The following is a 22,107-nucleotide window of genomic DNA, read 5'->3' on the forward strand; positions in this document are numbered from 1 at the left end:
GGGGGGGTTCACGATAAAATTCCAGCACAAGTCCATTCCAAACGATCCTTATTTTGCGTTAAGGTTTCCATTAGGCGACTCCTTCTGGGCCGGCATAGCAAACGGCGATGAACAAGGGTGTGCCGTCTGTAATATCTTTGTGTCTGTCTTCTGAATCGTCAGAGTCGAGCAGTAGGGCAGGAGAAGAAAGCCAATGGAACAGTCGCTATTAGTTGAAATTTAGCAGGCGAGGTTCTGATCAAAGTCACAATACTCACCATGTAGCCATTGCCTTCCGTCCATGCCGTCTTGTAACTCTTTGTTAGGATCGCAGCCCTTCCACAGTGACATTTCAACCGACCGTTGTGCTCGCCAAAGGAAACTTGATTTTTCGACATTGGAGAGGATGGCATGATGGTTTTGACGTTTGAACCCCCAAAACAGGGCCCGGCCATCGCTCAGATACGGCCATCACGTGACACCGTTCTGGCTCATGGCCACACTTCAGGACGCGGTGCAAAGTCTTACGCTGCACTCCTCTGAGAAACATCATGGGGTATCCATGTCATCGTACGACTTCTTTGACGATTCCTCCTCGCATATCAGCCGCCGACCAGAAACGTTCCCCTCATCCATCGATTTATTGACCGATGACCAAGTCAAAGCGCTCATTGATGCAGCAGTGAGTCACAACAACGCGATAGGGATCAGACACAACCCAGGCATCAGCTGGATGCCCACCACCGCATGGAGAATCGCCCCAGACGCCGCCGCGAAGAAAGCCAATCCTCACGAACCGTACTTGATGACATACGTCGCCTCACGGTCGACATCCATCCGCGTTCCAAACGTGCGGCGCATTCTTCCCATGCACAAGAAAGAATCATTGCCGGGCCATTATTCGATATGGCTTGTGATGGATGGACTATCGACGGTGATGAAATGGAGACGGCATGGCCAAAGATGAGCTGGTGGAATCGTTTGTGGACTGTATGGAGGCTGCGGAAATCCGTTCGGGAACTGCACCGGATTCCTATTCCCAGACCCAACGTCCCAGGCCCGTTCGATTCCACTGGTAAAGCTTTGGCTTGCAGCGGATATTATTTCACCGAAACCGGGGCGGGGACCTTTCGAATCGTACAGCGCCATGGCAGACTGGTTCGACCATCGCCGCTACTCCCTCCTCGTAGATCTGCATATGAACTACGGGAGTTTCGAACCACATTTGTATCCCATGTTCGACATTTCCCATCCTCTTGTCCTATGTCATATGGACCTTAATATGCGCAATATTATCGTGGACAAGAGAGGTGACGTGTGGATAGTCGATTGGGGCATGGCCGGCGCGTTCCCTCCGTGGTTTGAGTACACCAACATGGTTTTATTTGCAAGGGCTGCCATAAAAGAACGTCGTTTGCCAAAATCATGGTCGCTTTTTGCGCCTTTTATTGCTGGTTATTATCAGTGGTACGAGGCAGAGTATCTTCGTCGTCTGGAATATGCCTTTTGTAGATCGTGGCTTGATCATCCGAAAGGATATTTTGAGAGGTTGAGGTTGGATATCACGTATCGACGAGTCCATTGAGTGCTACACATAGATGTTCGAATTCTCTACCATCCACGCAACTTGCGTCGTGATGGGCGACGATCGAGTTCCAGCTGCACATTTCCGTCTCTTCCTTCAGATCAAGGGTAGGATGGAATCGATTATGCTGAACTCGTTTGGAGCAACATCCCAGGGAATAACACAGCTTTATATCACCCTGTGTAACTTTCCATTAGCATGAAGATCCCTGTTCCTTCCTCGCAGGGCACGTTCTACTAGCATATACTTACATGTTACTTACAAGATTGCCGTGAATACCCGTGTATCCATGTTGCTGTAATGAATCTCTGCACACGCCATCGTCGTGACCGTGAAAAGAATGCAACTTCGGTGACGTGAGGCTAGTATGACGTGGTCAGAAGCAGAGCTCCCGTTGTTCCTCATACCGGACAGAGGAGTGCAAAGCGTTGTGTGATGAAGTGGAGGCCGCGGTTGTTCAACACGGAGAAGAATGAGAGGTGATGTGAGGTGATAGTTGGTCCGGCTCGGGTAGAAAACGACGTGTCAACTGACTTTGTGCAAGTTCCAGAAACGGTTCCGTTCCAAGAACTGACTCCAGTTGGACGGACAAACAGGTTATTCAGCCCTCGGGTCCCTCGACACATCGCTTCCCCGACGATTTCATTCTCTCCTGGAGTCTCCTCTACATGCACGATAAGATAATAAATATCAGATGCTTTCTCTTTCCTCAGATGTCAAATGCCAAGCACCTCGGTCAGGCTCTGCTCACACGGCCCCAAGAACACGAAATCTGCTTCATCGGCATGATTGCCCAGTTCGACATTGAACAAAGCAACCTTGCCCCCACGGGCCTTGACTCTTCCTCCAATCTTCGACGCGGGCTGAACCTGAACGGTCGGTCGGCGTGAGCATAATGATCTTCAGCACACAGCGCTGGAACATACAACAGCAGAGGTCCCCACTATGATACAGAGATCAGCCTCATCAGCTAGCCGCATTATCTCATAAATGCGATGCGGTCGTTCGCCAAACCATACAACTCCAGGCCGACAGAGTTGGCCACATTTCGGGCATCGAGGGAGGTCCGACCGGCGCACCATAGGTTCAGGACCGCCAGCTCCAAATACGAGCTCAGTGCCTTTGAGAGCCGGACAGATTGGAGAGTTGTAGTTTGTTTCGCGAAAGTCGCAGTCATGAGCGGTACAGACAACGTCGAAGAGCCGTCCGTGCATCTCTATGGGATACGGGACATCTGTCTCGTGGTAATCCTTCATGGTTTCCTCGAGAGCGCGAGTGCACAAGCCGTCCACATTCTGAGTAATGTGCGTAAACTTGGAATTGGGAGAGATGCTCTGGCGAATGCGTGGAATGGTCAATGGAGCGAGAATGTAGTGAGCGGCATTTGGAGCAACATTAAGGACTCTGGTAGTGACAAAACGATGCTGCGAGTGAACACACCACAGGATGAACCCGTATGAGTACTCACTGTTCTCGCCTATAATGAAAGAACTGCCAGACTCGAGCTTGATTTTCAGCAAAAGCTGAAGGGGTGGCTAGAGATGCCGAGTCATATTTACGCCAGAGGCCCCCGCTACCTCTAAAAGTGGGAATTCCTGAAAAAAACTGTATCAGTTGTAATTCACAAACGACAAACTACAACCTAAGGCAAACCAGAAGCTACGGATAGACCAGCACCAGATAATACTATAATTTTCTCAGACGAAGAGAGGATTTGTCGAAATTCTTCGACGTTGGATGACATGGTGATTTGGGCTGGCGAACCCGTGGCAAATTCGAACACGCGTCCGTCGCGTGAGCACGACCGCACAGCCATAACGTGGATGCGCTTGCCTATCAGGGCGTTGTCTTATCATCTCGCGGTTCATAAGCCACCCACTTTTTATCTCTCGCGGCGCCAGTATACGGAGCGACATGAATATCCAGACTCATCGCGGAATACATTTCCAGCAAGCTGCTGGGCTTCAAACGCCTGCACCATCGCCGACTTCGGTACTAGTATTGATGTCTCTCCCCTAAGCTGGAGCATCGAGACAAACCAGCCGTTCGTGCCGCTGTGGTGGCCGAACGTGCAGGTGAAGATTTTTCTACCCCTTCCAAATGATGATCGTCTTTCACGAAGACTTCCCGTCAAGACTCCTGGCCAATCCACCTTCACTTAATCTCAAGCCGCAACTCATGGTTTTGTGCAATACTACCGCTCGAGAACTCTTCTTTCGTCGCAGAATCGAAATGGGGCAAGTGGTGAAACACTGGCCTTATAAATTCTGTGTTGGCGTTGAGGTCCCAGACAACCAATACCAACACCATCATGCTGCCTTTCCTCCAAAATGACGCATGTCCTGGTGTTACCATAGAGCGAATACGCATTGACGATCTTTTTCACTTTGTCGCCGGCACCCTCATATACCTTCCTACTCAGGGGCTGCCATTTGACTCTAGCAGCACACAAGCGTTTTCGGAGGGCACCCTCATCTCCACCACGCCGGATTGTGTTAGCCAAAAAAGTCCTGCCCACTTTGCTATCCTAATATCTATCGATACAGACTCGGTGGTCTTCCCCGAGCCTTCTACCTCCCGCCGAGCGCCGAAAGAGGCGTACCGTGTCACATATTTTCCGATTGTCTCATACTCTCATGGAAACTATCCCAACATGGATGCTCTGTTGGATGGCCGCCCCGTTGGCGATTATCACCTCCCTGTGGCTCACAGCCAGGACATCATCACTCCACCCCCTTTCCCTACCGACAACACTTACAGCCACCCCTGGGGCCAGGTCGTTTTGGACTGCGAAGCCCGGAGAAACCCAATAGCTAGGCGGTCTTGGATAATTGCGCAGAGGGTTCAAGGGCTGTACCCTTCTGAGATGAAGGTTAGCACATATTTACAATCTTTTTTGGGGGGCGATGTTGATATTTTTGAGCACAGATCCGCAGGGTCGTAGGTGTCAAAGCGTCTTTTCTAGTCATCCAAAGAGTTTGGCGCCTTGCTCAAGAACTCTCCTCTCCAGCTCTACGGCTGTCGGGTTCGGGTCCCAGTGGGCAGGGCGATGTTACTGAAGGAGATTCTGAATGGATTGGGCATGAGGCTGGGGGTCACCGTGAGTGCGTCAGCCCCTACACGGTGTTTGGAGGGGGCGGCGAGGACAGTGGAGACTGGGACGTCGACGACTACGATGAAGGTGAAGGCGATCTTGAATGGTTCAACAGTTTCTTCTCTGCAAGGATTGCACAAGATGCGGTTCGACGTAGTCGTTCTGTCGTTGCTGGCTGGCAGGAGCGGAATGCACGACGGGCCCTTTAACAGGTCATTGGTGTTGAGGTCTTCTTTGTTCTTGTGTTGACTCTTTTGTGTCGGACCCTCGGAATGAATTACATGGCGCGTATTGTGACTTTGTGTATTATTCGGCCTATCATGATATCCTCTCATCTCATAGCGGTATTCTACCTCTAGCTGAAGCACTCTCTATTCTGAATAGAATAAAAATCCTCCTAGAGTTTTGTTACGCTTGCATGAAAGGACAATGTACAAAAGGTCGGTAAGAACTCGGACAAACGGCGACAAGCTCTCTACGCTACATGCACCACCGGGGTTTCGATTCCTTCGAACCGCTAGGTTTCTAAGAGACCTCCTTTGGTCGCAACATCGAGAATCAGGTTCTACAGCTAAACGACAAGGGTTGTGGATGTTGAGCTGAGGGTATCCGAGTTGCAGCATTCTTAGCAATCCATTTCTGCGATATACCGGCGAACCTACATTCTCTATCTCGTACGCCATTTGCGACGCAACATGTCACGACGACGCAGTGATACTAACATTCAATGTCGCAATCCTTCGAGATATTCCAACTGACGGTGCTCTGATTATGGTGAGACTAGCTCAGCCATGCACAATTGCGTTCTGCGAAAAAGGCGTGGACGATGAGCAACGAAAATGTTGTTGATGGTCTGTCCAGAATGGAAGCATCAAAACTCAATGATTGATTCGTTGTAAATACACAGATGTAACACGGACAAGTAAACAAAAAGTTACGGCCACATAGCCTGTTATGTGTCACCTTTTGAACCGTAACCCTGAAATAGAACAGATCTGCTGTTCACCTAGCCTCTTGATCATGACGACGGTACTCTTGACCATGAGCGTCACGGGATACAAAGCTAGTTAGTGATATATCAGAGTCTGAGGCATCACGGCCTGCCTCGAGGTTCTGTTTGAGGCGACATGCCTTTCTTTGGTCCCTCCGGAGAAGAAACAGTATGAGAGTTGTCCAAAGGACTGCGCAAAAATATAAGAGTGCGAGTTCATCTATTAGTAAAATCCAGACTTACTCAAAAAGACTTGAAGAACTGGGGTAGCAAAGTGTTAGAATCAGGCGCACATCCGTCACGATGCTAAGACATACCAAGCGAATAGTGATAACCCTTTTCCGCCCGAGGAAAGTCGGTGGTTTTCCAGACAAAATTGGGAGCAATTGCTCCAACCACAGTTGCAAGGTCATTCGAGAGTGCTATGCAGAGTGCTCTGAGTTCGGTCTGAAACAGTGTGAGTGATATTATCCACCACTCCGAAACGATCATCTCTCACATCCACCCCAGTGATTTCGGTGATCCAGTTCAGGATCAGCGCCCCAGCAGGCCCCTGAGTTGCTCTTGTTAGATACCTTTACAGGCGGTAAGGAAAGACGTACGCTGATTGCCGTCAAATAGAAATAGGCGAAATGAGCGGGAATGTTCTTGTATAACGGCATCGAAAGCCAAACGGTGTTCAAAATGAGGTGTATCATGGCGCTGTAATAAACAATCGGATATCTGCGCCCTGTAGAGATGGTTAAAAAGGCACCGATAACTAGAGCAGGTCTGTTTTGCGCACCCTTTAAGGGGCCATCACTTATGCAAGCAAACGTGAAGGCGCAGATGATGCCGATTACGGTTGCCGGGTGCGGGACTAATGAGGAATGTAATCAGATAAGCACCAATCAAGTTTAGATTAAAATTGTCGCACGTAGCTGAATCTGGGTGACGCTAAAGTGCTTCCCAGGAACCGGCGGAGGATGCGAGTTGAAGCTCTTCAGCCAGTATTGTAGGGGTGATGAGATACCACCGTTGGCACACAGAACGTATTCAATGGGTAAGATCCAGATATACCAGGAGCTGAAGATGCGACGCAGCTACCATTTACGTATCAGTATAAACATCAAAACACTGTAAAATAGTTGTGAACCTTTTCTCGTGACCACGGTTCAGTCTCCTTGCGACCTATAGCCCTCATTCTATCGCACGCCAGAGCTATGTCCTAGGATGATTGAATAAGAATACTTGATCAGACAAAACTTATCTCTAAATAGAGACGCACGTCCTGATTGAGGACGATGGTAGGTTTCGCATTGTAAGGAAGATCTGGAAGACAAAAGAATCCGAGAAGCGCAATAGGGAATGTGCTTCCTTTCGTGTTAATGCTTTCCGAGCTTGCAGTAGCAAAGCCAAACGCACATGGAGGCATCTATAATCATCAACCATCTTCGAATGTGTAAGAATATAGACAAATGCAATTAGTCTGACAGCTTACCGCCACCCGGCCAGCCCATGTACTCCGTTCAAAGTCTTGTAGGTGGCAACTTGCAGGAAACTAGAGGACGCTGATCCAATTGTACCGGCGATACCGAAAGCAACAGCTCTCTTGGCCAGCTCACGGGGAGTATACCTAAAGAATGACATTCAGAGAGCTATTATTCCCGATAGATACAAGAACGCACCATGAACCGAGAATGAAGTGCATACTGATAAAGATATTAGTAACGACCGCATTTAAATTCAAAACAAACATACCCGGGATAGAATCCGCTTTCAAACAGACCGACTATCACCAAATGTGAGGGTGGGCACCGGAAAAGAATAGATTATGACGAACCTAGAAATCTGATAGCAAAGAGTTGGTGAACATTCTTCACTGCAAAGGTTCCTAGGGTAGCTAGGCCCCACGCGAGCTCGAGCTGATCATAAACATTATGGGTATACATACTGTACCGGAAAAGAACGACTGACAACAGGAATGACGTAGCGGGGAGACACCCTTGTGAGAAGTAAGTTCGATGGCACTTGGCCAACAACATAACTGCCATCGCCGACAGAATCAGCCAGCCATATAGGGCTAATATTGGTTGTACCTACCCAGCAGCCCAGCAGGAGGAGAGGTGCACAAGTTGGTTCCCGTACATTGATCTAAATTATATCATGAGAGCCGAAACAGCCAAAAGAGATCGTCGGCTTACAAGTCTTCACGCATTCCAGCAAAGTACTGCACGGATATTCAAAATTCAGTGCCGAGAAGAGATTCCATGTGAAGCACATGGCTCACTGCACTGGACACATTGCTCTGCATGGAGATTTGATTAAAGAACATTCTCCTGCAAGGCCATACTATGCTCACTTGGTCCAAATTCTTGATGAAATATCCCAGCTTCCAGAGCGTCAGAATCCTCTGTGAGAATAGAGAAAACGACGGACCGAAGCAAATATGAGGACCGACACGTCAATTTTGAACAAGAGACGTCTCTCCACAGAATATGACGAAGGCACCAGACGCTGAAAGATTGACTTTTTCTGCTTGTCGCTGTCAATCACTTCAGGTATGGATCCTACCAAGGTAGCATTTGAAGCCATGTCGACCTGATGAATGGAGTGTCCTTTGTCGTTCATTTTATACTCCCCCGCAACCGATAGCCACCTTCGTGCCCGTGCTAATTTCATAGTTCTGGTCGCTTCCATAGCGAGAGAGTGCACTGCTAAGAAGACTTATTTCTGTTTAACCTGGGGCTCATAGAATAGCTTTACGTATCCTTCGAATGTCTTTCAAACAAGTCCTGGACGTCGCGGTGAGCGCATCCCTGTATAAATGGCAAGTTAGCTGCCACGGCCTCCTCAAAGCACTACCACAAAAACCGAGAGAAAAAGAGCATAAAGTCCTGAACATAATTAAATCCCCCTAGTAATAGCCAATATTTATTGGGTTTTAAAGAGGAAGAAAACAGGCTGGCAATCACCTGGTGCCGCAAAAAAAAACACTCGCCGTCGACTCGAGCTAGCCAACTTGGAACTCTGCGGCGTTACTTCCGCATTGCAAACTAGAAGTAGACCATTACTCTTGGTTCATGTTGTGATGAACTTTGATTTCAGAGCGCGATAGTACAGAAAGCGTCGACCAAAGTAGCTTGATGTCGAGAGGAACCCGAGATAGTATGTCACTGTCAGTGTTGAAAGTGGGTGCTCGGCCCGTTATCCGTCCTTGGCAAAAATGGTTATGAATCGTTTCAAGCGACCACCAAGGCCATTAGGACTCGGCAATGACTACTGCAACTACTTCACGAGTGCAACAAAGAGGAAAATATATTCAATGGCAGTTATCGAGATGTTTCCCAATAATACCCGCTGTATACGTCAGACTCCGTTTTGGGGGCTCTTACCTCGTTCTTCGTTCTGCAGCTTTCATGGATACCCTTCCGAAGCTCTGATGCTAGCTCGGCCGTTTCTCGGACTTGACTCTGGGCCAATGCCTGCCTGATCATTACTGTCTGGACTCGTTCATGAGTACATTTGGAGTCAAGGCGGAACGTTCTTCGTCATAACAGAATCCGTTGTAGTCCAAACGATGCTCTTTCCATTCAGTAGTACGGTCACAAGGGTCAGGAAGCCTGATTCTTGGTTTCTAACCACATTGGTGCCCATACCAAACTCGACGAATACTCGTAGTCGTGGTGTCTTGGGTGGTGTACGGCTTGAAGGTTTATTGAAGCTGGTAAAGTTCACAACGAACAGAGAGAAAGACACTGTTTTCGTCTTTATTTAGAATTCTCTGCTGAACAAATATGTTTCAGTGTAAGCATATCAGTGGACGACGGATGCCCATGTCATATCATATGGGGCCTTCGGCGATCCGGTCTACTTTTACCGCTCGTTCGCGCTGATTTCAACAGGGAGAGGATGGATGATCCAGAAGGGTCTGACCGAAATTTAGTCACGCCCAGCTGAAAAGACAGTGTAGAAACCAATGGACCTCTTTGCTTGTAACAACGGATGTTTAGCTCTATTGTCAATTGTTTTCACTGAAAAAAGATTGAAGATGAAATGGCCCTACTGAGGCATAGCATCTACTTGGTGATGCTGTCGGTTCACTATGCCATATTGAACTGTATTCTCTTCAAGTTCTGGGGTTGCTTCGATAAGTCGTAGAACGTAGTTGTTAAATTCCGAGTCAATAAATGTTTTGATTGCACTGCTAGTCAACCATGTCTGGCATAGCTCCACGCTGTATTCCCTGCAAATTTTGGTCATTTATTGGTATTTCTGCGACCGTCAAGGAAGTAATTCCTAGTATGTTTTCTGCAGCCCTCATTAACGCCATTGTCGATGAAACATCAGGGAGTTCTAGGAAGGGCCTGCTTATTTGGCCCCCAAGTATCTGCGGTGCACCGCTATAGAATACTACTTCTGATCGCATATCATCAGGTATGTGCCAGATTCATCCACTGCGCTGCATGACAACGAGATTTGCCTAGCGGCACTTTATCTCGTGTTATTACAAGGCTACCGACGAAAGCGAAGGAGAACTCTTGTGTCAAATCAAATACATGGGCCATCGCAGAAGTACTATAAGGACCAAAATGTGAGTATATTTCCACAGTGATTGAGTGCCACTTTTACGAACAGGCGAAACAAAGAGGACTTGCAGATAACAACGAAGTGGGAAACTAATTTCCTCCCACACTCGATTGACTTAAGGTCATAGTGATGCCAAGGTAATATACTGCCACGACCCTTTATTCTTTATATAACAATAACAGCTCCGCAGGTCCCAAATATATAATACTTAGACTGAGCATCACGATCTCCCCACAGAGGAATTCGCAGTCCGAATTTCCCAAGCATCCAGAACAGAACTCAAAATCGCGTTCTCGATACCAACACACCAATCCCGGTGGCGCATCCAGTTACCCGGATTATACTCAACATTCCCAAGAGAGACGTCACACCCGCATCCCAAACACACAACCTTGTCCCGTTCGACCCTGTCTGCGTCAACCCAAGGCTCACACCTGAGGAAAAGTCGCCTCCGCTCCGCATCGTTCCGGCTGAAGCGATAAAGTGGGCTCTCGAACGTCTTCAGGAAGCTCACTTCGGGACCGTTCTGCGACACCAGGAATGTCTCTTTTTGATATATGCTGAGTACCCGTGGGGGCGGGCTGTGAAAGGATGAGCTCTAGCTTGGACTCGGTAAAGTGGCACTGACCAAGATCCTTGGGGTTGGGGTTGGAACGGTAATCCTTCGTGGACGGCGATCATCATTCGGATAGGGTAAGAGAATCGCCACCTGCACCTTCCGTGGCCACAGCGGCACGGGCGGCTGGTTTGTCTCGATGGTGCACTCCAGCCTGAAGGCGACTGTAAGGTAGAAGATGTTTCGGGAACAGGTGCTTGAATCTGAACATTCATGGCTGCTCCATATGCTGGTGCCGAATGATTCGTGAAAGATATCGAGGAATTCGCAGGGACAAGCTGGCTCGCACCAGATTGGTAAGATGTAGGATAGCCTAGTCCGTTCATCGTGGAAGGAGAAGCGGGAATGGATGCAGTGGGTGACTATCATAGTCCGGATTGCTTTTAAGTAGGTCTGCGCAGAGGGACAAAGCCAGACGATTAATGGTGGCACCCGGACTTGTCTTTGTTGCGCGCCTCAGACCCGCCTCCCCTGTTTTGTCCTCCCACATGCTTTGGCAAAAATATTGTCAAGTAGACGAGTGCGTAGCAGGGGATAACAGCTCATAGAGCAACGTCCTAATCTTCGGGAACGCAATATTCTTCGACTCTCTTTGCGATCATCCGGAAATAGTTTTATCTGCACTCATGAAGGATGCCACCCTCGGTGTTCGTCGTCAGCCGGTGCCAATGGCGGTCAGAATTGGCGTGGTCAGATGTAAAACGAGCACGGCCGACAGGAAGAGAACACTCTCCGCAAGGAAGGCGATTGATGTCTCCGTGAGTTCTCTGTTTGAATAAGGGACGGTGGGAAAATACCAGACGTAGTATGCTCGTTGTCGGGTATAGAGACCGGTTTCGACCTCGAGGACAAGAATAGCGTGGTATGGCTGATGCACCCTTGAACGTTAGACACAGTATCGATGTCCATGTCGAACTGCCTACTGCACGATTGAATTGGAGCTGGAAAGATAGTCAAACCTAAACATACTAACCACACGCTTTCTCGCTGGTACTCTCAGCTGTATGGCTGCTGGCAGTCGAGAAGGAAGGTGAGGAAGGAGACATTGTAGTTGGGGCTCAAAAACGAGACATTATATCCTGTAGATCGGACTGGGAATGGCGGTCTCGAAAGGTGTGTGAGTCGGAGAGACCGTTATTCTGTTCACGTGTCCGTGACATGTCGCGTCTATTTGTCCTTTTCTTGACGACATTGGTCAATGTCTCGTCTGTCATAGCACCGACAGGAGTTTCCAGAGTGCATATAACTTGAAAGAAGGATACGTTGGTCGTGGGACGACAGAGAGAGCGGCCTATCGTTTTGGCAAGTTGCAGAAAATGTTGGTTGACAGCGAGACAATAGACAATTCCTTGCGGCTGAAGATACTTGCTGAGTTTGAGAAGATGGATGTTGATTTCATCTGGAAGTTTCATATGAGGATCGACTCCATCTCACAAGCATAGACCTTACCCTTCACGACGCTATCAGTGAGGATAAGATATCCAGACAGCTGCGTAAACTATGGTCTGGCACTGGCGAAATCCCTCGGAAGGCTGCCGCCATGCTACCACCAATGTGTCGCCACAAATGCGAAACGTAAGAGGGAGAGGCTACACGGTGAATTGTTCACGTCTTCTCAGGGAATTATCTCTCTCCCTTAGAATTCCGTCCTTATCCACGGTCGCAGAGAAGAGAAGTATTAAGAGTAATATCCGAATGTCATAGGGATGGGTTAAGGTCGTAATGAGAAATTTTGCGTTCGAAGATGCTGGCCTGTGACTGAATGATAAAATATCCTAGGTAGTCTGTATTCGATTGTCGTTGTCTGTACAGATGTTTAAGTTAAAGCGGTGTGGAAGGAAACCTGACACACACCTTCGCAGAAGCACGACTCGGACTATTAACTTCAGAAGCATACCTACCCAAACATTGATAACCTTCGCCCAAAGATGCATGCCTTTCCAATTTCCCTTGAGAACATGGTCCTCGATGTGCTACGGGCGCACAGGAGAAAGGCTGTACCTTTGTTCCAATGAACGATGACATGAAGGGTAGCAGTGCGAACTCAGAATATAGAGGCTTGAAGAAAATCAGATAGTCGGTGATCCACTGGAAGAAAACGAGTTCAAAATAAAGCAGCCGGCACGATGAACATTCTGTATCGCGATGTTTGTCGAAAGTCATGGCGGGCCGAATATAGCCGACGGCCCTTGCCGTCTTTGCCGCGCACACCTAAACTACGTCTTCTCTATTAGTATTTTTGCCTTCCTTGGCTTTATTATCAGTGCTACAATATCTACCTTCAATTAAATCACAAGCCATGCAAAAACATGCTGCAACGATGTAAAACACATTGTGCTGCGGAGATCCTGGTAGTTGCGCCTCCCAAATTCAACAAGGTCCTTGACAAGAATTATCGGTCTCCATTCAATTCGTGCTGGGGTCACGTACCTCAAGAAGACTCAAGAAGAGATGGTCGCATTTGGAGGACCTTTGTTCTCTATGGAGTCGAGCCGAAGTGGTGCGTATTACGGCTTTCTTCTACTAGCGATACTACGTTAAGCATAGCCCATTACAGAACTGCGACTGACTGCGACTGCCAGCTCTGGTCGCCAATACTTCTGTCCCATCCTTGTACCAAATTTTCCTCACTCTTCGTTCGCTCTCCTCATTGCCTTCCAAGTATGGAATTAGGCTAAATCGATGGATTTTAATAAGCAATCCTAGGGCTGCCATTTGGCCTTGGGCCTTGACATGGAGATCATCGCTGTTCGTGCTGAGGGTCCCGCAGGGAGAATCAGGGCCTTCAACAAAGGCCTTTAGCTGGTATTCTCCAAGTATCGCTTACGGAACTGGAGACTGGGTGTCACTTGACACGAGAGGATACGAATATTATCATCTTCCGTATGTCGCCTTCTTTTCGTTAGCTTACTAGAAGTCATTGAGTCCTCTCTTCCAGATCTCGTCCCCCTCCCAATCTTATCACGCGTCCTAGCCCTCTTTGAGGTCAGAAAGACCTTCTCGGAAGTTCAAGCAGGCTTTTGGTGTACGTGGCTCTCCGATTTCCCTTCATTTTTGATTGACTCTGGTACGACAGATCCTCACGCTATGGCAATCTACCATGTCCACGGCACCAGCATGCCCTGCGGTGTTCTAATACCTGGCTCAAGGCCTTCGGTTGTGTCCACGCACGACTGAAGGAGCAGTCGTTTCCCCAAAACGGCATACATGGGGCTTCAGTGTAGCTGTATATATGCGACTATTTGCGGCTCTTCAACTCGATCCCTTGGAGGTGGCTGGTTTTTGATTACGACCTGATTCTGGAGTGTTCACGACGCTTGCTCTCAGACCACCAGTGTGCGTCCGTTTTCTAGTTTGCTCTATTGATAATCACTTTAGCAGCCTGCGATCCGGATCAACAACATACTTTCCATTGGTCTAGTCGGGCGTCGTCGATCTGTGACGTGATGGAGCGACGATAAGTACTCATTCGTTTCTCAGAGCGCAAGGATATTTGATATCGAAAATCTGGGCTGGGAATCAACTCACCTTTCTTGCAAACTCGATGGATTTGCAACATTCAGTATCAGAGTATAACAGTGTCCGATCCATCATCAAGTCAATTGTGATATGAAATCAGCCTTGTACGTCGTCCTTTGTGAAGGGGTGACAAGGTGAATTCAATTCTGATGTACTCGCATGTTTTGCAGATTTGCATGTTCCCAAAGCACGGATCACAAAGGATGACATTGATTCACTGGCGTCTACAACGTTGTTTGCACGAAGACTTCGCAGCAACACGTAGAAATCGACCTGTAAGTTGCAACACCGACCTGCCTCGATGCAAATACGCCTTGGTTCCGCACTCCCTTGACTGCATATCCATCCGAGCCTGGAAAATGGGAAACAGTATGTATTGTTAGTCCGTTTCGTTTCGAATACTCATCTCGACCACGTTAGCGTCGTCCAAATTATTATACCAATTACTATGCAGCTTTGTGGTTTCGATTTGGAATCGCATGTGCTCTGTCCTTTCGACTGCCCTGACAATGGCAGACTCATCTCCCGATGAAGCGTCCGAGCTTGACGAGAATCAGACCGCAAACGTACCATCCGAGTCTCAAGAGGTAATATTACACCAGAAAGCAGTTCTACTGAAGATGACGATCCTATCGTGCAGGATATCCCGCAGTCGTCCTTCAGCTTCCATCCAGAACGACCCTCCGAATTATCAATTGTGGGATCTGCTACAGCCATGATTAACGACCATCTGGCCGGTGATATTGCGCATAGTAGCGATGCGTTCCCCAGTCCTGGTGATTATGAATTTCACTTGCTGGCAAGAATGTCGAGGGTAAGTAAATTAACCGAACTGAACACAAGTTTATAACACATATTTCTGTACTTCCGCAGTGTTATGGAACCTTTCTCACTTCCTATACTGAGGCAGGCCGAGACGAATGGTCAATCAAAATTCCATTGCAACGGGCTTACACTGGGACAAAACCTGCTATACCATCCTCCCTTGCCGACACACCCTGCGCTACTCTCGGTGTTCAGGGCATCTTAGATGAACTGAATGCCACACTCGGAACGTCGTACACCCTGGACATACCGACCCTCTCTTCCGTTCTCGAAGACTGCATCAAGAGTGACTATGACTTTGGCACTGCGTATGGCCGCCTCCGTTGGGCATGGGAGAATGATATTTATCCTGAGCAGCCGCATGAGTGGACCATCCGAGATAGATTATGCAGAAGTGAAGATTGGGACCGGGAGGAACGACGAGGAGCACTCGTAGGGAACCGGATCGTCAACGTGTGGTTGCCTCCTCGACGTGTCTGGGATCTGTGTGCTAATCGGGTGGTACCATGGTGGAGCATCAGAGGGAATATTAACAACTGGCCTCGGCCGATATCGCATGCGTGGGTAGATGTGAAGGATCGCGTTGAAGTTTGGACGGCCATCAATGGGAAGGAATGGCCCGTACCCATCCCAAAAGACACCAGCCTCGACCTCATCCGGATCGAGATGCTGAATCTGGGAGCGGAATACGCGTGGTTGGATGTCCTCTGTTTGAGACAGGAGGGCGGACTAAGGGACGATCTGCGTGTGGAAGAGTGGAAGTTGGACATGCCCACGCTCGGATGCGTGTATAACGAGATCCAAGCAAGACCAAAGGTGGTGATCTACCTGAGCGGGCTAGGGCGCCCTTTGAGCTTGAAGGCGGGCGATTTGCAGAATGATCGGTGCTGGTTTAGGCGCGCACAGACGCTACAGGAGATCGGGGACTCTGATAGGATCATAGCTGGGGATACACCTGACGGACCGCTGCACCGTGTCAAGCAAATAGAAAAGAAGGAAAACTCCAAGGGGGAGATGCTGAAGGGCTTTCACTCGTATCTGAGGTCCTTTGAGCAAGAGCGACGTCAGTATCCGCATATGATTCAGGAATCTGTTCAGATTCACCTAGATGGGATGGATAGGTCGATAACTATAAAAGCCAGCCACTTGGCCAGTCATCGATGGTGTAAACGTGTATGGACACTGAAGGAAATTAGCAACGAGAAGAAGGAGATTGTTGAGGGAGATACACCCAATGGCCTGCTGCACATCAAGCCGATGGATGGGGGGAACTATGAAGACGAGGAGATACTAGCAAAGTTTCACGAACAGCTGGAGTCGCTGAACAGTGAACGAGGTCTGTTTGGTTCGCTGGCGAGCATGCAGAAGCGGGTGTCGACCAACCCAGGAGAAAAAGTCGCAGGCCTAGCATTTTGTCTACTGTTCAATGAGTTACCAGCATATGATGGGAATCAGCCGCCTGAGGATGCATGGAATGGCCTTACGAATACAATGAACGCATGGCAACGATCTGGCCTGTTCTTCCTCTATCCTGAACCAGGAAACGCAAGCAAGAAATGGAGACCATCCTGGGACCAAGTCATGACACGGCGTCTACCAGCAGATAGCAGGTCTTTGGTGGAGCTTAACTGCGATGACAAGGCAGATGTCGACTGGTACAACGGGTTCTGTATCGGAAAGGCATTTGTACGGGGATTGTCTGTGGGATGCACGGAAGGGGGTGATCGACATGGAGAGTTGATTGTCAAAGACGCACATGGGTCAACACATATGTTCACAATCATCGCCACCCACCAGTACCCGATACCTGAAGACACTTATGCACTGCTTGGTAGCTATAGCGAGCCGTTGAAGTCCAACGGTGCCATGCAATATTGGGTTGTTGGCCGACTACTGCCAGAGCAGAGGTTTGAGAAACTGTCGGTGTTCAGAATGACTGACTGGGATGAGATTGTGAGGCTGGAGAGGCTGGAGATCGTAAAGAAGAATGTCAAGACTTATCTTCTTTGATAGGGTGTGGCTTCTTAGAGTCTTAGTATTGTTGTATGCTCGCGACATGCAATGCTACTGTGGACACTGCCGTGTAATGTTACATATCTATATATCTACCTACCTACTTATCTTTTAGTCATACAGCAGCATTAGAGGGAAGAAATGTAAACTCTGGGATGTAACTCATCCTCGGTATATCATTATTAGCATTTCAGTATTGCACTAGGAAGTTAATTGTGAGCAATGAGTATTTGGAGAACATTGCCAAGGAAAAGGCTCTGAGGGCTCGAATTCGGAATATTTGCTGGTATCTGACGCCAGTATTTTTTTTACCATGCCATCTACAGCTGCGCCAGATATGTAGTATCGTTATGAAGGAAATCGCGAAATCACGCGCCGCCTTTCTCCGTGAATATTTTTTGCTGGAGGTCGGGTTATGAAATGAGCAGTAAAGAATTTTGATTTATTCACAGACTGAGATGTAACGTATTGGAGGTTACGAAGATATGTGGTGAGAAAACGACGTGGACTTGGACGACTCCGAAAGCTGCGAATGGAACACCGAAGCAAATGCCTAATCCTGACCCGCTTCTTTCCTCTTTCACCACCACCATGTCTTCTCCGATTTTCTGGTACCATCTCGTTCGTGCAAGTCCTCACTGTCGGTATTTCAGATATACCAGAACCTTCAAGATCTTAGCATGATAGGATTTGTTTATGGCCCTAGAACAAAAGTGCGAGGTAGCTCATGGCTGTTTTTGTAACTGTGGCTGATCCTTTCTCAGAATGATGCAGAATCCTTTGGTCCACTATCACGGACGTCAAATATACCAACAGCAAAGTCTTACTCGAGGCCACAAAGCCCTTCCGAAGACAGTCATCGTGCTCCCTTGGAATCTCACTTGTTCTTATTTACCTCGGCATAGGCGAATCGAGAAACATGTGTGGTATATCGGTACACTTTTCACGAGGAGACTGTATTTTTGCGTGTCTTGAAAATATTGAACAACCAAGAAAGATATGATTAGCATAGCGGAGAACATGATAGAGAGACACCGTAATTCAATGGTATGTTTTTCTTTCATCTTTCTCTAAGCTTTTGTTGAAGGTATTATTCAGAAGTTCGACTACCACTGGAAAAAAGAGATGTTTGCGGGGCCCGGTGATCTGGATGCGGTTGGTATCATTCGCGTACGTGATATCATTAATGAAAAATTGAGTATTTCTTCATGTCGTCGGACTCATAAGAGTGTAAAGATGTGCGACCCATCATCATGTCAATTTTACATCATCCTTTGCGAAGGAGTGACAGGATCTCCACGTTGCAGATATCGGTATTCCTAGGGGTTGAAACATGCAGGATAATATAAATATGCGAGCAGAGAAGACGGGGAAAGGGAATCTCTGAAGAGTCTCCAGAGTGACGGGTACCACGAGGACACTAGAATATATGAGTGAAGACCGGCGGCACAAAGAGGAAGCAGATGGCAAAAGAGATCGACAGCGAAGCAAGCCTCTAGTCGGAGTTGCTGTCAGATTCGTCGCATTTACACATGTAGGTAATTAAGGATATCACCATCTGTTTCTTTATCTCACCCTACTAGCAGTGACCCGTGCGATGCCCCGGTGATTTTTGGTTGAAGGTATAAATGATCACTGAGCAGAAATAGGTATCCTTGCATCTTGCACATAAAGTAAGAGGTTGACTCGACACTGTAGTGCCACGCCTGCGACATCACGACCGCACACCCAACAAGACCCGAACACATGGCATACTCGCAAAACTCTCGACGGCCTTGGCCAATTGCAGAACCCACTCAATTAGCGCTGGACTTAGCCCAACACGGGGAACAAAAACACTTACTGTAGATGATAAGTCCTCGCTCATACCTTGCTATGGGCTTTCTGTGGAATGTCATTATTAGTGAGGGTCACAGTTCAGCAGTGATTATGGTTGAAGGCATCATCGACCCGTAGTCGACTCGTAATTGCAGAACCGACTCCGGAATCGGTTATGCAGATGCGCTCGATGATGGTTATACCCACGATTATCACCCCATAATCGACCAATCCTGATCCTCGCCATTATTAGTTCTGACGGCGTCTAGCATGCTGTTTACGCGAATACTTTGCACAGCCCATAGATTCAACCTCCGAGTTGCAACACCTGCCTGCCTTGATGCAAATACACCTTGATTCCGCAATCCTTTGACTGCAATCTAGAAATTGGGAAATAGTACGTATTGTTAAGCTATTTCGTTTCGAGTACTCAGTACGACGACCTTAGCACCATCTAGAATTATTGGCCTACTTTTGAGCGGTGTCAAGTCAATTTGGATTCACTTACGCTCCGTCTTTCCGAATTCATCGATGAAGGATTCATCTCCTGATGCAATACCTGATTCTGACCAGAATGCCAACATAATTCCGCCTTCAGAGTCTGAAGGGGCGATACCTCATGCCAGTTCTACTGCAGAAGGTGAAGGCCCTGTCTTGGAGGTAACGACACACTCGCCGCCCCACTTGAGCAGTGCAGAAACAGCTTCAGAACTCCTGAGCTGCGATTCTCATTTTGTATTCCCAAACCCTCAGGCCCAGGAGGTAAGCCGGTTAGCAAACAAACAGAGAAGAGTCTGTTAACATGTTTTCAGGACCTCACTTTCCCCGTAGTCACCATTTCTGCCTTCACTGAAACGGGCCAACAGGAGTCGTCGATCAAAGTTCCACTGCAACGATCGTACACCGGTGAAGAGTCCGTAATATCATCCTCCCTCGCCGACACTCCATGCGCTACCCTCGGTGTTATGGGCCTCTTAGATCAACTGAACGCCACCCTCGGAACATCATATACCCTGGACACTCCATCCATGTCCTCCACTCTCGAAGACTGCATCATGAACAACTACGACTTTGGCACTGCATATGGCCGTCTCCGCGCGGTATGGGGCACCGAAGACTGGAATGCCATCCAAGATGAGCTACGTTCACGTGAAGCTCGGGACCAGGAGATGCGACGAAAAGCACTTGTTGGTAACCAGATTGTCAACCCGGATTTGGGACCTCGACGGGTCTGGGATCTATACGCTAATCGGGTGGTGCCATGGTGGAGCAGTGGCGCGTTTCTATACCCGGTCTCGTGGTTAAGCGGTATGCGGACTCTTCGGCCGGTATCGCATGCGTGGATGGACGCGAAGGATCGCGTCCCCGTCTGGACGCCTATCAATGGGATGGAATGGCCCGTACCCATCCCAAAAGATGCCAGCCTTGACCTCATCCGCATCGAGATGCTGAATCTGGGAGCGGAATACACATGGTTGGATGTCCTCTGTTTGAGACAGGAGGGTGGGCCAAGGGAGGACCTGCGTGCAGAAGAGTGGAAGGTCGATGTGCCCACTATCGGACGTGTGTATGCGAATGCCAAAGTCGCGATCTACCTGAGTGGGCTGGGGCGGCCTTTTACTTTGAACGACGGTGACTTGGACAATGATCGCTGTTGGTTTAGACGCGCGTGGACACTACAGGAGATTGGCAAGGAGAGGATCATTGTCGGGGATACACCTGATGGACCGCTGCATGCGAAACCAATAGACAAGGATGGGAACTATGATACTGAGATACTGACTAGGTTTCACAAGCAGCTGCGGTCCATCACCACTGTCCATCATCTGAGTTGGGGGCTGTTAATCTCCCTCGTGATGTTTGAGATCCTGTCAGAGATGCAGAACCGGGTATCCACCAATCCTGTGGACAAAGTTGCGGGACTGGCATTCCCTCTGTTCCCCACGACGATACCGGCATATAGTGAGAGCGAATCTCTCGAAGATGCATGGACGGAATTAGTGAATGCAATGTCTGTGCGGAATCGGGGTGAGCTGTTCTTCTGGTATCCTGAACCAGGAGATACAGGCACGAAGTGGAGACCCTCTTGGGAGCAGGTCATGAAGGCGTCTTTGCCTGTGGGCAACTACTCCTGGATGAGAGTTGATTGGGATGGGGAGACGAATGATAGCTGGTATGAAGGGCCCTGCATCGAAAAGGTATCTGTGCGAGGGTTGGCTGCGGGAGGTGCGGCAGAGATTGATCGATGTGGCGAGTTGATCATTAAAGATGCCAATGGGGCAGAACATACATTCGACATCATTGCACGCCACAAGTTCCCAATACCTGAAGATACATACACATTGCTTGGTACGAATCCAGGACTTCTCGGACTGATTCTGAAGCAATATTTGGTCGTCGGGCGAAGACTGTCTGACGAAAAGTTTGAGAAAGTGTCCGTGTTTGAAATGGTCGATAAAGAAGTATGGAGGCTGAAGCGTCTGGGTATTACTAAAAAGTGTCGGAATATTCTTATTTGAGGTGAGTACATATGTTGTGGCTGTTCTAGATTAGGACCGTTTCTCACCTCGAGTATACATCAGGCCCATTCATAGTTCGCTGCACATATATGATGGTGCATCCTATCCATTGAGTTACTCGCAAATGAAATATAATTAGCATTCTCCACCATATGCATTCTTTTGCTATACACCAATGAAAATTGATGTCGCTACTCTTCCTACTCTTGCTAACTGATATGCAGAAACAGCATATTTGCGTTATAAATTAAGAAGGTGTGTAGAAATTGGTGACGATAGTAAGACGCCAGGGTTATGGTGTTGATCCCTATCATCATAACAGCGACTCTCCCCCATCATTTCTTGCAGCCGCCTTCATCATGATCCAATGTCAACCACTGTCTATGACCAGGTCAATGATTTCAAGACATTTGATAAAATCAGGACACTTTCGGCAGGGATCGTTGTCGCCTGGTCGAAATGGGACTGGGTACCAGCAGCGGACACAGTTTAAGGATCGTGGCCTTGACAACTGACCAGTACTTCACCTGCTCAATCACAGGTAGTAGCGATACACCTGGTTCCTTCTGCTCTCCTCGA

At 48.3% G+C, this 22,107-nt stretch overlaps 12 protein-coding genes across 12 annotated transcripts; 7 read left to right on the top strand and 5 right to left on the bottom strand.

Moving 5' to 3' along the window:
* Positions 1–472: 472 nt before the first annotated feature.
* On the top strand, positions 473–1,564 carry BT62DRAFT_1010105 (uncharacterized protein; the record flags this gene model as incomplete). The annotated part of the gene is made up of 3 exons (XM_043177611.1): positions 473–661; positions 709–958; positions 1,023–1,564. 3 exons carry the CDS (start codon positions 473–475, stop codon positions 1,562–1,564), a joined length of 981 nt encoding a protein of 326 aa, XP_043036272.1.
* Positions 1,565–2,280: 716 nt separating this feature from the next.
* On the bottom strand, positions 2,281–3,308 carry BT62DRAFT_905056 (DHS-like NAD/FAD-binding domain-containing protein; the record flags this gene model as incomplete). Its single annotated transcript, XM_043183594.1, has 4 exons — positions 2,281–2,433; positions 2,491–2,968; positions 3,033–3,159; positions 3,218–3,308. The coding sequence occupies 4 exons, from the start codon at positions 3,306–3,308 to the stop codon at positions 2,281–2,283; spliced, it is 849 nt and encodes a 282-aa protein (XP_043036273.1).
* Positions 3,309–3,390: 82 nt separating this feature from the next.
* Positions 3,391–5,051, top strand: BT62DRAFT_935809 (uncharacterized protein). The gene is made up of 2 exons (XM_043187015.1): positions 3,391–4,436; positions 4,493–5,051. Exons 1-2 carry the CDS (start codon positions 3,876–3,878, stop codon positions 4,865–4,867), a joined length of 936 nt encoding a protein of 311 aa, XP_043036274.1. The 5' UTR covers positions 3,391–3,875; the 3' UTR covers positions 4,868–5,051.
* A 904-nt stretch (positions 5,052–5,955) lies between these two features.
* BT62DRAFT_1036663 (MFS general substrate transporter) lies at positions 5,956–8,223 on the bottom strand (the record flags this gene model as incomplete). The annotated part of the gene is made up of 18 exons (XM_043178389.1): positions 5,956–6,096; positions 6,149–6,202; positions 6,252–6,379; positions 6,434–6,508; positions 6,566–6,731; positions 6,785–6,856; positions 6,917–7,001; positions 7,054–7,080; positions 7,130–7,264; positions 7,317–7,340; positions 7,390–7,420; positions 7,472–7,553; positions 7,606–7,675; positions 7,732–7,782; positions 7,833–7,858; positions 7,919–7,936; positions 7,991–8,020; positions 8,068–8,223. The coding sequence occupies 18 exons, from the start codon at positions 8,221–8,223 to the stop codon at positions 5,956–5,958; spliced, it is 1,371 nt and encodes a 456-aa protein (XP_043036275.1).
* A 2,215-nt stretch (positions 8,224–10,438) lies between these two features.
* BT62DRAFT_922473 (uncharacterized protein) lies at positions 10,439–11,160 on the bottom strand (the record flags this gene model as incomplete). The annotated part of the gene is made up of 2 exons (XM_043184403.1): positions 10,439–10,799; positions 10,847–11,160. The coding sequence occupies 2 exons, from the start codon at positions 11,158–11,160 to the stop codon at positions 10,439–10,441; spliced, it is 675 nt and encodes a 224-aa protein (XP_043036276.1).
* A 144-nt stretch (positions 11,161–11,304) lies between these two features.
* On the bottom strand, positions 11,305–12,015 carry BT62DRAFT_374011 (uncharacterized protein). The gene is made up of 2 exons (XM_043180677.1): positions 11,808–12,015; positions 11,305–11,756 (listed from the first exon to the last, which is right to left on the bottom strand). Exons 1-2 carry the CDS (start codon positions 11,878–11,880, stop codon positions 11,449–11,451), a joined length of 381 nt encoding a protein of 126 aa, XP_043036277.1. The 5' UTR covers positions 11,881–12,015; the 3' UTR covers positions 11,305–11,448.
* Positions 12,016–12,395: 380 nt separating this feature from the next.
* BT62DRAFT_374005 (uncharacterized protein) lies at positions 12,396–12,953 on the bottom strand. The gene is made up of 2 exons (XM_043180676.1): positions 12,689–12,953; positions 12,396–12,638 (listed from the first exon to the last, which is right to left on the bottom strand). Exons 1-2 carry the CDS (start codon positions 12,857–12,859, stop codon positions 12,546–12,548), a joined length of 264 nt encoding a protein of 87 aa, XP_043036278.1. The 5' UTR covers positions 12,860–12,953; the 3' UTR covers positions 12,396–12,545.
* A 1,998-nt stretch (positions 12,954–14,951) lies between these two features.
* BT62DRAFT_374040 (uncharacterized protein) lies at positions 14,952–17,393 on the top strand. The gene is made up of 2 exons (XM_043180678.1): positions 14,952–15,167; positions 15,227–17,393. The coding sequence occupies exons 1-2, from the start codon at positions 15,069–15,071 to the stop codon at positions 17,186–17,188; spliced, it is 2,061 nt and encodes a 686-aa protein (XP_043036279.1). The 5' UTR covers positions 14,952–15,068; the 3' UTR covers positions 17,189–17,393.
* Positions 17,394–17,741: 348 nt separating this feature from the next.
* On the top strand, positions 17,742–18,656 carry BT62DRAFT_935818 (uncharacterized protein). Its single transcript, XM_043187016.1, has 4 exons — positions 17,742–17,904; positions 17,956–18,238; positions 18,290–18,361; positions 18,428–18,656. The coding sequence occupies exons 2-4, from the start codon at positions 18,236–18,238 to the stop codon at positions 18,512–18,514; spliced, it is 162 nt and encodes a 53-aa protein (XP_043036280.1). The 5' UTR covers positions 17,742–17,904; positions 17,956–18,235; the 3' UTR covers positions 18,515–18,656.
* On the top strand, positions 17,783–18,125 carry BT62DRAFT_996487 (uncharacterized protein; the record flags this gene model as incomplete). The annotated part of the gene is made up of 3 exons (XM_043190583.1): positions 17,783–17,812; positions 17,845–17,930; positions 17,966–18,125. Coding segments are annotated over 3 exons (276 nt in total), but the record flags the coding sequence as incomplete, so codon positions are not given.
* BT62DRAFT_935820 (uncharacterized protein) lies at positions 18,608–19,124 on the top strand (the record flags this gene model as incomplete). Its single annotated transcript, XM_043187017.1, is given in 2 exon segments — positions 18,608–18,761; positions 18,781–19,124. A coding segment is annotated over 1 exon segment (204 nt), but the record flags the coding sequence as incomplete, so codon positions are not given.
* On the top strand, positions 19,018–21,529 carry BT62DRAFT_935821 (uncharacterized protein; the record flags this gene model as incomplete). Its single annotated transcript, XM_043187018.1, has 3 exons — positions 19,018–19,205; positions 19,547–19,771; positions 19,822–21,529. The coding sequence occupies exons 1-3, from the start codon at positions 19,200–19,202 to the stop codon at positions 21,526–21,528; spliced, it is 1,938 nt and encodes a 645-aa protein (XP_043036283.1). The 5' UTR covers positions 19,018–19,199.
* Between the last annotated feature and the right edge of the window lie 578 nt (positions 21,530–22,107).

The sequence above is a fragment of the Guyanagaster necrorhizus genome (genome assembly GCF_019112545.1).
Source record: "Guyanagaster necrorhizus MCA 3950 unplaced genomic scaffold BT62scaffold_27, whole genome shotgun sequence".
NCBI lineage: Eukaryota > Fungi > Basidiomycota > Agaricomycetes > Agaricales > Physalacriaceae > Guyanagaster > Guyanagaster necrorhizus.

Bases quoted from the DNA above. Each gene is read 5' to 3' on its own strand.
- BT62DRAFT_935809 (XM_043187015.1), top strand. From the start codon at position 3,876: ATGCTGCCTTTCCTCCAAAATGACGCATGTCCTGGTGTTACCATAGAG. The intron at 4,437-4,492 runs GTTAGCACATAT...TTTTGAGCACAG, and splicing joins TGTACCCTTCTGAGATGAAG to ATCCGCAGGGTCGTAGGTGT.
- BT62DRAFT_374011 (XM_043180677.1), bottom strand. From the start codon at position 11,880: ATGTCTCCTTCCTCACCTTCCTTCTCGACTGCCAGCAGCCATACAGCT. The intron at 11,757-11,807 runs GTTAGTATGTTT...TCAATCGTGCAG, and splicing joins TACCAGCGAGAAAGCGTGTG to TAGGCAGTTCGACATGGACA.
- BT62DRAFT_374005 (XM_043180676.1), bottom strand. From the start codon at position 12,859: ATGTCATCGTTCATTGGAACAAAGGTACAGCCTTTCTCCTGTGCGCCC. The intron at 12,639-12,688 runs GTGTGTGTCAGG...ACATCTGTACAG, and splicing joins CGAGTCGTGCTTCTGCGAAG to ACAACGACAATCGAATACAG.
- BT62DRAFT_374040 (XM_043180678.1), top strand. From the start codon at position 15,069: ATGATTAACGACCATCTGGCCGGTGATATTGCGCATAGTAGCGATGCG. The intron at 15,168-15,226 runs GTAAGTAAATTA...GTACTTCCGCAG, and splicing joins TGCTGGCAAGAATGTCGAGG to TGTTATGGAACCTTTCTCAC.
- BT62DRAFT_935818 (XM_043187016.1), top strand. The intron at 18,362-18,427 runs GTACGTGATATC...AAGAGTGTAAAG, and splicing joins ATGCGGTTGGTATCATTCGC to ATGTGCGACCCATCATCATG.